Raw genomic sequence first — 16,573 nt, 5'->3', positions numbered from 1 at the left:
AGGCAAGAAAAGAAGCACAATTTTAACAGTTTTTAAATTCAGGGGACAATGACTGGGAGGCTGACAAAATCAACTGATGGAGGAAAAAGGCATGGAAAATGGGAAACAGACATAATCCGCAGATGCTGATTTGCTGTTTGCTGCATAGAGACAGTAATGTACTTCTTAGATCTATTTCTTTTGGCTAGTAAGTTCTTTAAGCATGGTCCTCTATGGAGGCAGCAACCAATGAGCGGCTGGTGCTGAAACATATACACTGAAAGTTGTTAGTTTTGACCAGTTGTGGTTAACTGATGATCAGCCTGGCGTTGAGAGACACACAATTCCATCTCTCCACCTTTTAAGCTTTTTCCTTTATGCAGGGGTAACTAACCTGTAGCTTAAAGTGCAGCTCATGCTACAGTTTTTGCTGTAACCAACACTAAAACACTATTAATGTGGAGGTTGCTTCACAACGCACTTGTGGGAGGAAGCCAGTTTGCTAGGGCCAGTAAGGTTTCCAGGATTGTTGGGATTTGGCTGCACACACACACATAGTTCTTAATGGTTCTGAAGACCTGTGCGATGCTCGTGTCATTTCCCTTCAGTGATGGAGAGCTCTCCTTTATTTTCTGAGATATGTCAGGTGTATCTTATTGGGACAGAAAGGGTGGTCACTTCTACTGTTTCAGTTCTCCATTGTATTTAAGGCAACATATTACGGGCCCAGAAGAAAAAGCAAAAAAAACCCCAAACCTATCACGTGAAACTTCTTGCAAATATATTTTTGTTATTTCAAATATATTTGCCTAATGGCAAATAGTGCAAGTTGCTTCGAGTTTTGTTCACACCTCATTTTATCGAGAATTTGACGTTTGAGCTATAGGCTGTGTGACGCTTCAGTGCAGCCCCTTGTTAGCAAAAACATCAGGACATGCGCCTGTGCCTTGAAACACATCGTACCAGTGGTTTTCTAAGGGTATTGTCTATGAAACACAACCTGTCAGATCTCCCTTCACCGCTGTCCTGCAAGCTGGTATACTTTTCAAATACTTGATGCCCTGCCTTTGGGTGGTAATTTGTATCGCAAAAGTTCAGATGTTTCCTTTTAGATACAGTTTGTTCAAAATTCTAAGGTATGTAGGCACCTCTGAACTACCTTTGATGTTTTAGAGGCACTACCTTTTGCTACAATTTTTTTTGGCCAAAACTTTTTTTATTTATGTGTTTATTATTATCATAGGAGATAGTAGCTCTGGGCATGACACAAGGTGCTGCTTTATCCAAATACAGCAACAGTCCAGAAAATTTCCGATAAAATATGAGGTTCAAGGTAATGGGAAATTACACGTAGACAAAGCAGCAGTGTTATCACTGGCCCAAGCCAAACTCTTGCTGATTGTTAGCAGATGTCCTCACTATTCAGTGAGTCAGCCGACTACTTTTACATCTTCTGAGCACTAACATAGAAAGGGGAAATGAGTAGGAAAGTCCCTGGTTCATAGTCAGCAGTGAAGTCGGATTGTCCCATCAGGGAATGCTGCTCTTGACTGTTACAAAACAATAACGTAACCTCAATTCCAAAGATTTATTAGGAATGAAGAAACACAAAGTGAGTGTTTTTATTCTCTTCATAAAACTGGAGCATAGGCTTGCACAAGTCAGTGGTGCTACCTGCCATCTTTGTCCTGGTCCTTTACACGCAGCTGTTACTTTACGATAGAAATTCGCACCTAAAGCAGCTTCTCCTCCTGTTAAAACCTTGCTTTGTTTTACAGCCCCCTTGGGTGAATTTTGTCAATCTATGAGTGGAACAAGGCTCAAGGGAGCTGTGCAAAGGGGATGCTTCAGTAGATGGCACTCTCCCTCTGAGCAAGGATGAGCAAATACCTCAGCCAAGGAATGTGATGCAGTGAGAGCAACTTCCCTTAAACTCTACAGAAATTGCAATGAATGCAAAGCTCTGCCTAACTATGCAATGAAATAAGCCCTGGCAGTTTTTCACAAATCTGGATCTAGCAAGTCCTCACATCTGGCTTTCTCCCTGCTTAAATGACTGTGGTCTGTTTCTGTTCAGCCTGAATTCTTCCTGAAATCTTAATGGTACACACACACACACTTAGAAGATATATATATATGTATTTATTATACATAAAAGATACACACATCAGACATTAGGTTTAGACCTGTTTTGCTTCCTCAACCATTTTTCTCTAATTCATGATTTTATGTTTCTATTCTGTCAGTGGCAGATCCAGTTTAAAAACTTAACACATTTGGTTTGTTGATTGGTTTTTCTTGTTATTTTGAAGCCACAAAATTACATAGATCCCATTTAAAGAGCATTCGCACTGAATTAATACAAGCGAGGAGGCCTTAACTGCAGGTATGGGGACAATAAAGACCTGCTGGGCATTAAGGGAGCTATCGCCTTTTGAATCAAATCTGTTGCTGACCAAGCAGTAATGCACAGCCATCACCTTGTAGCTTTCTGAACTGTACAGTGTTTTCCTCACCCCTGAACAGAATGGGAAGAGAAGAGAGTGAAAGAAACATATAAGACAAAGGTCGCAAAAAAAAATTACATGGGGCAAATTCATAAAATGCAGATTTAATTAGTTCAGTTTTTTAAAGTTTTGGATTCTTGAGTAATATAAGTATATTCTTTTCATTTACTGCTTTTTAGGCATTCCTTTAAATATCTGTTGTCTTATTTGACTGGCACACAAGTCAAATAAGACTCCATACATTCTCAATCCCTGCCTCTCTCCTGTACTCCCCAAAAATCCTTTTTCCACTGGTTAAAATCACAGTGATAACAATATTTCTAAAATCCAGAACCTGGAGCTATCATTTTCTCCCTTTAAAAGGAAAGCATTTGCTACCATAGATCAAATAAAGCTGTTGACCCATTTTTTTCCCATATTTGTGTCATAGCCTGAGGGGTTTTGGGGCCTGTTAGAATGAAGAGGCCGTAGGTAATGCGTGGAAGAGGAGTATAAAGAGTATTTGTGTACATCTCTCCAGTGCCAGTCAACTTCTGAGCAATCAGAAGTTATGCACCATTGCGAACTAGATAAAGGAATTTCTATTACATGAAGTGGTCCAAGCACTGGCATGCTGCATGAGTGAACTGGTGGATGAATTTAGTGATAAATAAGTGTATTTTTAGATTCTCTGTTCTTGATTCAAAACAAAACAAACCTGATGCAACTGTTGGATGCTTAAGGGACTGTACCCAAAAGCATTATTTTCTGTCCTTTGCAGAGAAATTACACAGCAGATAAAATGCTGGACCAGTGGAAGCTCTCTGTTGAAAGTGCCATGTAGCTACTGCATTCATCTCTTACTTGGCAAATAGATTTAAACTTCCAAATGCATTTTATACAGAATTCCAAATATTCCACACAGTAAGGTTACTACTTGGAAGTCTCCTTTGCGTGCGACTGAATGGAAATGGTTTGGAGAGGCTTGTTTTAACGTTTTAAAAAGGAACTGATTTTTTTCCTTAGGAAAAAAAATCAGGTTGCAGGGCTCCTACTATTTGGAACATGTTCTTTAGAAGAATAAAAGCAAAATGGTTTAACGCTATTATGGTACTACTAATTTTTTTGCTTTCTACTTCTGCGGTCTTGAGCTGACATTGTTCAGTCAGATAAGGAAACATATCTAGGTCATGAAACTAATAAAAAATATTTGGTTTACGGTTGCAACTTTTACCATTACAGCAGCTATTGCGAATTCAGAGGAGGTTTGAAGACCCACAAACACTGACTTTCAAGTGGTTTCAAATGCAAGAACAATTCCCTGACTGATTCAACAAACTAGGTATTGGGACACCTGAGTTTTATGCCTTTAGGCAAATTGTAGCCTAATTATCAGGTCTGGTGCATTTCTTTGAACTCCCCTTTATTTCAAATAGAGTTACAAGAGCTCAGCACCTTTGAAACTTGTTTTTTAAACCATTTTGGGAATATCTTCTTTATAGATACATAGCAAAGCTGTTTTAATGTTTGTAATACATTTTGAAATGCTTAATAAGAACATGTTACAGAAATGCAGTCATTACTAACAAGTGTCTCATTGAAACATCCCTGTTTTTTCTCATCTCAGTGCAGTACAGTTCAAATTACCTTCTATAGGCAGGACAGAGCAAGAGACAGAAAGCACATGCAATGAGTTCCCGGGGATCTGTCACCCCACTGCTTTTAGGATGGAAGCTGAAGGGTGGAAGATCACGAGCAAAAGGCGAAGAGCAAGTGGTCATCCCAGCCTAAACCACAACAGATGGCAGAAGCAGAACCTGATGATCACATGGGTTCCCTGTGCTTTAGAAGATCCCTGCTGAAAGGATCCAGAAGACAGGGTGAGAAAACAGGCATATTAGCCTCACTTTTGGCAGTATTAAGAAGCCAGACAGAGATCAAAACTCATTGGGCTTGCAGAGCTGGTCAAGCAAGTAGCCAGAAAAATCAGAGTCTTGGTTTTTGGTAATGGATTGCTTTGTGTAATAGAGGTCTCATACCTTTTGATTTATGGGTGTAGGTGGGTTTATCTGTGCCACGTGGTATTTGTATTTAGGAAAATTACATCATATGTAAGTAAGAGAAGAAATCGCAGTAGCTGGACAGACCAGTGAGATTTGTGTGAGCCTGTTCATCGGTGTTTGGAGATGGACGCAGAGGAAAGGGTTGATTTTCAAGCATGATTTATTTAGGAACTTCAGATCTATTAAAGGACAGTGAGGCTAAAACTTACCAATAAATGTATCAAATGCAACGGTTAGAATAAATCCATCAAATCCATGGATAAAGAGAAGTTAATAAAAGCGATCAACACTCAGCACACCAGTTCCTACTGGTTTCCTAATGAAGGTGATCTTGAATCAAACCAGATTTTACTGGAAACCTCAAGAATATTACAAATGTCACTTCATGCTACATTAATTAGACCAAGTTCATTTGTAAAGCTGTTCAACCAAGGGTGAGCACATGCACCCGATTGGTGAATTAAGCAAAAGGATGGAGCAAAAGAACAGCTGTTTTTGACTTTTGCTACCTTTTTCTGCATGAAAACTGCACATGACTTTTGCATCTTCCCATTGCTAGCTCATCCAGGCCACTCTGCAGGATTTGCCTGACAGGAAGAAAATATAATTCTAAATTCCACTGTATTTTTTTTTTAGTTTTGCAAAGTCTCAGTTGACTGAGTTATGAGCTGTTTGCCCAGCAGGACCTTTGTTCTGGTCTGTGCTTCAGCAAAAACTGGAAAAACCTGTTCGCGTGCTCCCTTTTTTTTTTTTTTTTTTTTTTTGGTCCTCCTCTCCCATTGGCAGCTGCGGCTTGAACACATGCAGACAAGGTGGTGCCTACCTTTCATGTGGAAAACTGCTATACAAAAACTGAGGTTGCTTTTTCCATTATCCCAGAGGTTTTCTAGCCTCATGAAGGCTTTGGTGGCTGCTCCAGGAGTTAAACTCTGTTTGTTCTCCACAAAATGAGTTTCGGTCATCATTTTCTTTTTCTTCAAGCAAAAGGAAGGTGTTTGTATGTGGCTCCTGTCCAGCCTTTTAAATAACATTTTGTAGACTCTGGGAGATCTGCAGAAACCAGCCTTCTCATGCAGTGTAGCTTTTTGGATGCAGGAGTTTGTCTGCTTTACAGCAGCTGCACACAGTGTAGCGTTAACATCTGTAAGACAGGACAAACACTGAGGCAGCAAGCTAGTACAAAACGTGGACAAGTTGAGAAGAAACTCTTCTTTCCATCTCCTTCCTTTTCCTCTTGCTTTGTGCTGCTGTTGGAACAAGAATGGGTCAACTGTGTGGACGATGCATGCAGCTGCTGCAGGGCTTCGTGGCCTTTGTTCAGAGGATGTCCTCCGAGTTGGTGCACTGTATCAAGGAATGCTTGACTCTGATAAGCAAATGCTCCTGCTTAAAACAAAACAGCTCTAAAGTCAGACAGCTGTACAAGCCCATCCTGCAACCTCATGAGAGGGTGACAGCACAGGAGTTTCTGCAGCACATTGAGGCAGGTAAGAGGGCTTGTTTTTTTTATAAAGGGTTGTGAAAGAACAAGGAGATTTGTTTGTGGGTTGAAAACAGATTGCTGCCTGAACTGCTCTGGTGTGGCATGGACTAGCTTGGTGATGTAGGAAAGGCCAGAGCTACAGAGCTTTGTGTATGGGACACCATACATGGGACATTCTTTGTGTATGGGACACAGTTGCGTAACAGTTGGATCTACATAGAAATGTTCAGTCACTTTGTTGCTCTGCCATCACTGTTAATATATAACGCATGTAAATATGTTTCATAAAAGTGAGTCCTTCTAGTAATTGAAGTTATGTTTTTCAAGTCAGTCACTGAGATCACAAAGCTGGAAACAGGCTGTACCAATACTGGATGCTACATGAGTGCCGAGCTGTGAGCAGGCAAATGGCAGTGTGGTCCTGGCTGAGTTGTGCACATCCACGCTGGCCGGCTGCAGAACACCTGGACTTGCACTGAGGGTGTCTGGGCTGTACATGGAGAAGGTCAAAGTCACACTGGAACAAGCACTGTTGGGCTCCCAGGACTTCTCAGATTCCAAGCAACTGGTCTGCCTAGATGCTTTTGTGCAAACTTTTTAGACACAAGGCTTGAACACAGTCATGGGATTCTGCTTGAATCAAAGTAGATCCATAACTCTTTGTGTATCTCCTCTGCTTTACAGGCTGCCTCCCTAATTCAACTGTTTATCTACTCATGAAGTCCTCTCTGTCCGGTCCTAGGATACGACAATATCACTAGGAAAACTTTTATTTTGCTCCTGCAATCACAGAATATCCTCTTGGATGAGTTTGTTTTGTCTGTTGGCCAACCTAAAATCATTTCTTGTCTCAGGCTTGGGCAGGGGTTGTTGCTTGTTTGGTTTTGCGTTGTCTCACAGCTAATTGGCTATATTGCTTTAAGTTTAACAACCTTGGGCTAAAGCTACTACACAAAATTGCATAGCCTTCTACTTTCATTTGTGGGAAGGGTGTGGAACACAAACTACTATTTCCTTACTTGCCTTTTTAGGGACATAAAACCGTCTTGTCAGGGGGGCCAGGAGACACATTTTTCAAACAGTCAACACTGTTTGAAATGATCTGTCATGGAACAACCTTTGGAATAATTGCTATGACGCTGGTTGTTGGGAACATACGTGAATTAGCTGCAGCTGGTATTAGCTGGTGTCATCATGCTATGAATGTGGCTAAATTCTGAAGTCTATATCTAGAACAGGACCAGACATTTCAGGTTGACGTACAGTGGTCCAGGGCTGAACTTTTTCTTCCGAAGGCTAGCATGCTCCTGACTGTATCAGAGACTGTCTTGGCAGTATCCCAATTCAGTTGGTGGATCAGGTGCAATGAAGTGGTGGTCTGGAAAAAATGGTGAGGCCCTTTGCACCCACTGGTGCTTCCTGAAAAGAATAAGTGTATATTTTCTTGAGAAATCCTTTCCTCTCTCAGCTGGGTCTTCAAAAGGCCGATCTGTCTTGGATCCTCAGGAACTGGGATACAGCAGCAGTGAGCCCAGAGCTTCTGTGACAGCAGCGCACAGATGGCGGTGTGTGCTCTCAGGGAGGTCCCCATGTCTGTGAGCGGAGATACACAGCACTCAGAAAGAAGAACCAAAGTTAATTCTTTGAGTGGCCAGCTCCTTCAGCCAAGACATGTGGAGGCAGGGAAGCCTCACAAAGAGAACCAAGACACATGCCTCTTTAGCGCCTGCTTGTGTATTTTATTCCTAGATGGAAAAAGCCCATCCTCAGTTCTGGACAAATTATAACAAGCAGGAAGCCAACATTTGGACATTTTGGGTGCAATGAGAGATTTCATGGTTGATCATCATACTCAGCTGTTAGCTAGGGCAGCAAATGCTTGATATTATAAGCAGGTGAAGATTTTGAGTGGCTTCTGCTTTATCAGTTCCAAACAAAAACACACAGATGTGTGGGAGATTCAGATAGTCAGTGTGAACGGAACAGGATTAAAACACGTGATTTTTGTTTTTTCTCTAAAACCTTGCACACACTGGCTAGTCCTTCCTTTGTGTGTATTGTTAATTATTAAAAAAAAAAAAAAGATATTTATATGAAGCAGTTCTGTGAAGCCCACTTACCTAATCCTGAAGGTAGGAGTTTGCTACTTTTGACATGTCAGCACCTTTTATGGGTTGAGATGCTGTCTGTTGAGATGAGTTTTGCACTGGCATGAAACCTCACACCCCTCACATCCCTCTCATCTCTTTATCCGATGGGAGATAAAGTACCTAGATTGTGTTCATAGAGATATTTCAATCTTTAATGCACTGCTTCAATCTATTGTCTGAAAGTATAATTGTGTGCTCCACCAGTCAATTTATACTACATTACCTTTTCAACAGTTTATACTATTGAGCAGTTGTTCGATGGCCCATTTTTTGGTTGTTTTTTTTCGTCTCTGCTGCTCCATTCAACACATTAGAAGTACATTATGGAGTGACTTACAGAAGTCATGCATGACTGCTACTGCTTGATAGCTATTGCTGAACATCTGGTTTATTCATAGGGGAACTATCATATTCGAGAACAGGTAGACTCATGCTAGAAATTTGAGCCTGAGGCAAACCCATTTGCAATCTATGTTGCTATTCCCTGAAATCTTCCATTGCAATACCCAGGACAGGAAACACAGTGAACTTAAAATGTAGTAAATTAAAAATATATACTCTTTCTCTAGCTCATAACTAAGAACACCATGTTCAGTAGATATATTTTAACAAAGATCTTCTATGAATCAGGAAAAAATAAAGATTTTTTTGGAGAACCAGAACACCTGCATTTATATTGGATAGCATAAAAGTGTCTACAGGTTATAATTTATCTTGCTTCCAATCACTAGTTTTGTGAGCTTCACAAGAGCCATTGCCAAGGACAGGTTATTCCAGATTCATTTATTGCTTCTGCTCATGGAAACATGAACGAGGATAGATGGGATCTATGGAGTTGTTGCAGTACAAAAATCCTTTTGTGTTTGGTTGACTGTAAATTTTAATTACTTTTTGTAAACTAACCCTTTTAAGGTATAGTTGAGTCTGTGCTGTCATTGTACATCTTCAGGTTTTGAAATGTCACCACTTGGAAAGGACCCTCTGGAAGCCTTGAGGACCTTAGCCTTTTCAGAAAACCCAGGTTTACAGCAGTCTGCTGCCCTCTATTACTTGCATATGAGTCAGCACAGTAAGTTATCTCAGCACATTAGAAAATTTTCGTGTAATTATAAATAAAAGTATTTTTTTGAACTGTGAAACTCCCTTTGATTCATGAATCAAAGTTCTTTTTTTTTCTTTCATGCTGTGTTGTTTGTTAAGGAAAATGGAAATGCTGTCATTGCCTTGTAGGCAGAGTTATTCTGGGTTTTGCTGTGAGGAGGTATCTCTCATTAGGTATATAATTGTAATATTTATGGAATTGTAATAATTCTGGAAAAACTCAGCAGAACCCAAAGTAGAGTCAATGTACACCGAGTTTCCTGAGAGCAATTTAGTCAAAACTATGGTGGAAGGAAACGGACATAGTGATCATTTAAGGTTTTATATTACATAATTTTTTGGAAGAGGACAAACCCCTAGAGGCCAGATTGTAATGGAAGTTTATGAAGGAAATGTTCTTCTTTGTCCCAACTATTCCATGGGAGCACTTGGCTCCTGAAGTAATTTGTAAACAGTTAGAAGTCAGCCTAGATATGCCAAATAAGCTTCCAGCAAGAGTTTGAATCATACAAAAAGGTAGAAATACCAGCAACAAGCAGTCTGTGATTTATTTATTTATTTGTTTGTTTTAAATTTACTTCAAGGATAATATTTTGGCACTCGGCTTGGTAGCTTTATCCCATGTATTTTTTTGCTGGTTAAAAAGCATGGATAGCCACAACATGAGGACCTGCTATGAGGTGGAATGACTTGTTTGGTAGTGACACATATTGCTTCCCTTCCCATGATGTTTTTGAAGTACTTGATTATTCAAAACCTTTTCTGGAAACTTGCTCTGTTTTGCTGGTAGCAATGGAATTTAAATGAAGGGGAATATCACTCAGCCTATGTATGGTAGCACCTGAGGCTTAAGACCAACAAGATCAAAATATGACTGCGGTGAATGATGAGACTCCTGAATATTTCCTCTCATTCCTGCAGTGAACACCCCCCTGCCTGTGGAGCATCTGGAACCCTTCTATGCCTTATTACGGTCTGCTGACCTGGAGGTGCAGCAGATGTCTTCCTTGTCCCTTGTCAGCTTCTTGCTGGAAGGAAATAGTGAGTAATTTACAACGCATCTCTGTTCGGGTAAAAAAGTATCTCTGCAGCCAGACTCAGACAGGAGGAGGGCACATCTACACACCCAGGTCTACACAAATCCAAATTCCATTTTTTGTGTTCCTGATAGGAGAGGTGTGAGTCTTTTTCTGTCTGCAAGTCGCACAGATTCTGGTGGCACCAGGATGTGTCAGATCCCTCCAGCTAGATTGTATCATGTGTCAAGAGATCTTGGATCTGTGTGCAAAGGCTGATAAATTATTCCCAGACTGATGTGGGAACAGATACACTATTCTCATTCTTGTATTGAGAGCCCGCTACTTACTCACCCTTTCAAGCAACAGATACAGCTCTCAGAAATAAACACTGCGTATGAGAGAGTGCTCATTTTCTTGTTATTTATTAACTGGACCTTGGTCTTAAATTGCAGATTTAAAAAAAAATCAAAACGTTTAATAGAATTCACTTTCTTCTGTAGCTGACAGGGCAAATGTAATTGAGATAGGATCTGGGAGCTGCAGATGAAAAACTTCCCAGTAAGTTTATGTTGATAGAGAGGGCATGAGCACCCCACACCTCGTCAATGGAGTCCTTGTTGCATCTACTACTGTGCTCCCTGGCACCTGGGCCACAACAGGTATTCCATCATGCTATCCCATTACAGCAGAAGACAGAGTCAGTCTTCAATGACTGAGCTTTTTTATCATGTCGCTATTTACAAGTAAAAAATAATATTTAAAGGGTAGACTTCAGAAGAAAAAGAGGGAGCAGCTGATTAAATTGTGAACCTATTGGAAAGCTGCAGTTGCACTTTCCAAAATGAACCTTGTGTTTGAAAACAGAATTGCTGGCAGAAATATTTGGGACCTTCTGAACTAGAACCTTTGAACATCTCTTACACAAGTCTGAAAAGGAATCAAGCAAATAAAGCTCAGAACTGAGAGTGCTTTTCAGGCTGTTGCCATCTTAGGTCTGTTTTGCATAATCATTATATAGACCCCCAAAGCAGTCAAAGGACAATATATTCTTTTTACGAAGGCATTAACTGTTTACTTTCTGTTTGTCTATTTGTTCTTGAATTTATGAATAGTTGACAAAGAATTAGTTGTCCAAATGGGTTTACTTGAGCCAATTCTGGATCTCCTTGAGTCAGAGGATCCCACTGTCCAGTGTAATTCCTGTGCCTGCATCATGACTTTGGCTGTTTCAGGTGAGTGTGCTGTTCTTTCCCTTTATCCTCTGCAGTGAATTCATCCAACCCTTACATTGTATTTCAAGGTGAAACAACCTATTTGCAATTGGTTTGAGAGTCATAAGATGCAGCAGCAAATTTTGGTATTCCTACATCATAAATTCAACTTCTTAAGATTCCAGTTAAGATCTTTTTCTCAGTGTTTTTGATCTTCATTCTCTTATGATTAAAAACCTTCTTATTTCCAACCTAAATATATTCATGACCAGCTTATCTTAATTAGTGTCTACATTGGCTTGTGCTTCAGTAGTTCTCCCTCTCTGATTTCTCTGCTGATGACCCTCCTTCTCCTTCATTTTAGTAGAGTGAAAAAGCCAAGCTCGTTTAAGACTCCTCTTGTAAGCGAGGCTCTCCATTCATCTTCATAGCTCTTCTGGTTGTAAATTATATGTTCCAGAAATGGAACATAGTAATTGCATCTGCGTTTTTGTGATACCACAGACCTCAGACATTGTTACAGTCCCGAGATGTACATAAATGCTGCAGGAGTTCCATTTTGAATTAATCTCTTCTGAAAGAGAGGTCACCAGAAATGTGCAGTATTTCATCTGAGGTCTCATCTGTGTCTTTTATTGTGGCATCCAGGGAAGTATGTTTTGTGGTACATCTCATGATAATACCTGTTTTTTTTTTTTTGTGATTGCATCATGGTGATGTTGTTATCCCACAGCTGACTTAATCACTCAGTCTTTCTCCTCTGCTGCTATTTCCAGCCGACAAGGATTAGTTAGGGGTCTGCAACAAATGTTTCCAAGTGCATGTCCCTGCACTATAAGGTTTCATTCTGTTCCTGTTGCTTCAGTCTTTTAACTTCTCTGTTATTTTTAAAATATTCCAGTCTACCACCCCATTGACAGTGCTGCACTCACACCTTTGTATCAACTTTCTGGTTCAAAACCAACAACAGAGCAGTCCCTGTGGAATTCCACTTCCAGATGGTCATTCCCATTCAGTAAAACCTGCTGCCAGCTTGCTTTTAGTCATTTCCTTATCCCCCATGCACTGCTTGCATTTATCACTGTCTTCTCTTGCTTAACTATGCATATTTCATATCATGATATAGATATTTTCCTGGCATCCAGGCAGATAAGCTCAACCACAGTTAGGAAAAGAAAGGTTATCAGGTTAGTCTGGCTTATTCTACCTTTCGCAAATTGTGTGATTCTGCCATACGAATTGTATAAAGCCCTGTATAAAAGCCATGAATAATATGTATTTCCCTTTCTCTAGTGCTTATTCCACCAGCTTCCCTCTCCAGCATGGGAAGTTGCAATCAGATCTCCCAGAGGGCTGGGAGAAGCATGGTGAAAGTGTTACTTCCTCATTAAAGTATTTATGTTGCAAAGGAGGAGTGGACAAGCAGGATCCAACAACATGAAAGTGCTGATTTACGTTTTATCCCATCTTTTATTTATCTGCAGGTTTTGAAATACTTTGCCCTTTGAAACCCTTTTTAAGAATTGCATACTATTATGGTGAGGTTTAAAACTCTGTATATTACATTACTTTGTGTAGAATGCAAATTGCCTCATTTAAATGTCTAAATTAGGCGTGGCATCACTAAAATTTTAGGTGCTTGGCTCTAGGAGGGCTTTCTTTGTGCATGGTCAGTGGAGTTATGTACCTGGAGATCTACAGAGGGGTATCTGTTTTAAGCTGTTTTAAGCAGCCCACAGAGAAAGCGACTTCTTTGGTCACCTAAGGTTGTTCCTTAGTCTGAAAGGCACTCTGGCCCTCCTAGATGTCTCTGTCTTTAATCTGCAGTATAGTGAACCCTGAGCCACTCCAGCTCCAGTCCACCTTCACTCTCTGTTGAGGGTGATTATGTAATGCCATTGCAGACTCCCCTAAGCGTCAGTGCACTTCTGAGCACAAGTAGTTCGAATTAAGCACTCAAGGAACTTCCAAACTACATAGGAAGGCATCTGCTGAACATAGAGGTAGGTAGTCCTGCAAGTGCGTAGGCTGGGATGCTGTCTGGGATTTAGATCAGTTTTGAGGCTCTCTGTCCCAGTTTAACTGGCATTTAGACCGACTGGACCCATTTATTTCTTTTTCAGACTATGTTTAGCTACCACAGCAAAGAGACTAAAGCAAGAGGCAATCCTCTAGAGTTTATTTTAATTTTAACTTGCAGGCTGTGATATCTTAAAGGGCCTACTTGGGAAAAGGAATCTGTTCAACCATGTCCTTGAAGTAAGCCATTCATGCTTCAGAGTGATTTAAAAAAAAACAATTATGGAAGCACAAGCGAATTAGGAAGATCCTTTGGATAGCTTTAAGGTGACTAAAATTCCAAATCCAAGAATGGTAATGTGTCTTAACTCTGCTGCAATAAACATCCAAGACTGTGTACAGAGTGAAGCTGTTTAGCAATGTGACTGCAAGGGATATGTAAGCTGGGTTGTCTGGTACTTACCCACTGTAATAGGTAGCCAAAAACAAAAACAGCAAAGAAACCCATTCAGATGAAAAGTAATTGAAGGTCAGTTTGTTCCAACACTAGCATTTGTCCACGCAGCAAGAGGACACATACATGTTTGCAGTTATCTGCAGCTTTTCAATCTGTGGGTAAAAGTAACCGGTTCTGGGACAAGAACTCTTCTCGGAGTACGTAGGAACAGAACTAAACATTCACAGCAAGGGTTTAAGGAGGCATGAACATCGGCATTAAGGTAAACAGGGAAGATGCACTGAGCGCAGTGCACATTCAAAGTTGTACTGACAGGAGAATTTTCAAGCACACAAATGTCAGAGAGCAGAAAGAAAGAATTTATAAATCCAGGTTTCAAGGTGAGTTATTCAAACCCGGCTTGAGTACATGTAATTGATTTCCCCACTTTAGAGTAGCATCTGAATATGTGGTTCCCTTCTAAAAGCACTAAAAGGGCGTCAGTGATTGCTATGTCATCAGTGGGGGGATTGCATTACTTAGATAAACAGATGGTCCAGCAGAGAAACATAGTCTAGCCTGCCACATCTCTTACAGAGGGGACAGTACAGTTACACATCTTGGTGTGATAGGTATCTCCATCCATTCTGATAAAGTTGACAAAACAGATAGTGTTCAGCCACATTATCTGACGAAAACTAGAATGAAAATGCAGCAAAGGATAAGGGAAAATGACATCTATAAAAATAAATCCAGCAAACCCACAATAATGAGCAGTAACAAAGACTGCAGAGAACTTTGTCAGCTAGTGACTGACCCAAGGGAAAATAATCAAAAAAGTAATTTATTTTGGTCACAGAGGTTTCCATCGTGTGGGTACCTGTTGTGGTCTCTCCACTCTCCCACCATGAGAGCAGGTGCTCCAATCCTTCCCAGGCAGGATTGGGGTGCCTGGGTCTCCATGTGCCACCTCCCTCCGAAGCAGGCTGTGAGAGCTCATCCTGCCACTGTAGGCTTCCAGCGTTGACCACTACGTCTGAGAACTCAGGTAGAAAAATTGTTTGAGCTGTTATGGATGTGAAGCCTTTCCAGATCAAGCCAGTTATGTTTCTTTAAGGAAGAAAAACCTTTGAAGCACCCAATGGCTCATATTCTGTCATATTTTGCCCAAGTTTTGTCTGAACGTTTGTAATCCCTTTGCCCAAATGTGAGGTTCTCTTCCACATTCAGAAGCATTCATGGAGTGTATTGTGTGAAAGAATGAAGGAAGCAGCAATATCTGAATTCTCAATCTTTTTACCTCTCTTCTTTACTCAACTAATTAGAGTTTACATCACAGCAGCCTGGTTTCCATCAGTTGGAGCTGCACAAAAGAATTTCTGCTTCTGCTGAGGGAAACAAAAGAACAATATGCAGGCAGATTAGATTGGAGAAAGGCTTGCCTACAAAATTGGCCAGAAAATTTCACCAGAATAACAGCTTCTCACTTGGAAAAGTTATTTTTAAATACATGACTCTTCCCAGAACAATTATTTTGCTCAAAAAGGAGAGTATTTTTTTTTTCAGAATAAAGGGTATTTCCTTGAATATAAAATATTCATATGAAGGCAGAAAGGGACTTGTCCTGGAATACTAAACTGTACTGGCTGAACTTGAATAGATATCCTGGGTTATCTATGTGAGTCAGTTCCGTGGTAAAGGTAGGCTCCAGGTATAGAAATAATGTCATTGTTCTGTTAACTCTCTGAGTTAGTTGGCACCTGAAGAGTTGATCTTATCCAAATACCTTCACATTTCTTGCTTCTTCTGCTTCATGTTTCTCTCCGCAAACTCCCAGAGACTGGCCATTGTTTAAACTGTCTAGAACTGTAAATGAAGAAATACTCAACCAAAACTCCTGTGGTTTTCAGTTGCAGTTTGGCTCATATAAACTATGAAAGATTTAGACTATAGATTTTGTGTAGGTATAAATAAGACAGTAAAGGGGAGAGAACCGTAGCTATCTGAGTGTGGCAGCAGGTTATTTGTTGCAAATGTTTTGATGGCCTCGTGGTAGAGGGGTAGGGAAGAGCATAATGGAAGGATTCTCTTCTATACGGCACAGCCGAGGCTGCCTTCAATAAATTCAAAACAAAAGGAGTAGAACTAAAAGCAGATTATTTTTTTTCTAAATTGTATTATATTTTATAGCACAGTATAACTTTATCATATGTAGTATGTATATATATATACACACAGTATATAAATATGTTATATAGTATTTTATAGTATATAACTAATTTTATAGCATTATTTAAGTATTATAGTAATTTCCCTCCCCAGTTCTTCATCTACGAGTCTTAAGGGACTCTGCAGATCTTTTTTGAATTCTCCATGTACTCCAGGATGTTAAATACAACTGTACGACTTAATACACTGACATGTAAGGACAGAGAAGAAACATTTTTTCAAATTCCAGTGGTTAAGTCAAATTCTGTCTTTAGAAACCTCTGCATTGTTTGTAGCTATCAAAGGAGTGACACAGGCACATTTAAAGGAAGAAATTGGCCCTGAATATACCCTGCTAAATTAATTCAGTCTTAATCTACAGTTAATTATGTAGGATTTGGTTGGGACACTGTGAATA

The 16,573-nt window shown here is 40.1% G+C and overlaps 1 protein-coding gene across 4 annotated transcripts in view; it reads left to right on the top strand.

Moving 5' to 3' along the window:
- The first annotated feature begins 5,383 nt into the window (after positions 1-5,383).
- LOC134513206 (uncharacterized) overlaps positions 5,384-16,573 on the top strand; it is a 28,608-nt gene continuing 17,418 nt past the window's right edge. For 3 of the 4 annotated variants that reach the window (XM_063329518.1, XM_063329517.1, XM_063329515.1), the window contains exons 1-4: positions 5,384-6,015; positions 9,111-9,230; positions 10,184-10,303; positions 11,394-11,513. In XM_063329518.1, the coding sequence (XP_063185588.1) occupies positions 5,790-6,015; positions 9,111-9,230; positions 10,184-10,303; positions 11,394-11,513 (586 nt within the window). In that variant the 5' untranslated portion in view covers positions 5,384-5,789. The remainder of the gene's footprint in view (positions 6,016-9,110; positions 9,231-10,183; positions 10,304-11,393; positions 11,514-16,573) is intronic. The other variant, XM_063329516.1, reaches the window with a different exon arrangement.

Source organism: Chroicocephalus ridibundus, chromosome 3 (genome assembly GCF_963924245.1).
Source record: "Chroicocephalus ridibundus chromosome 3, bChrRid1.1, whole genome shotgun sequence".
NCBI lineage: Eukaryota > Metazoa > Chordata > Aves > Charadriiformes > Laridae > Chroicocephalus > Chroicocephalus ridibundus.
This window is presented reverse-complemented; position numbering and strand designations above follow the sequence as displayed.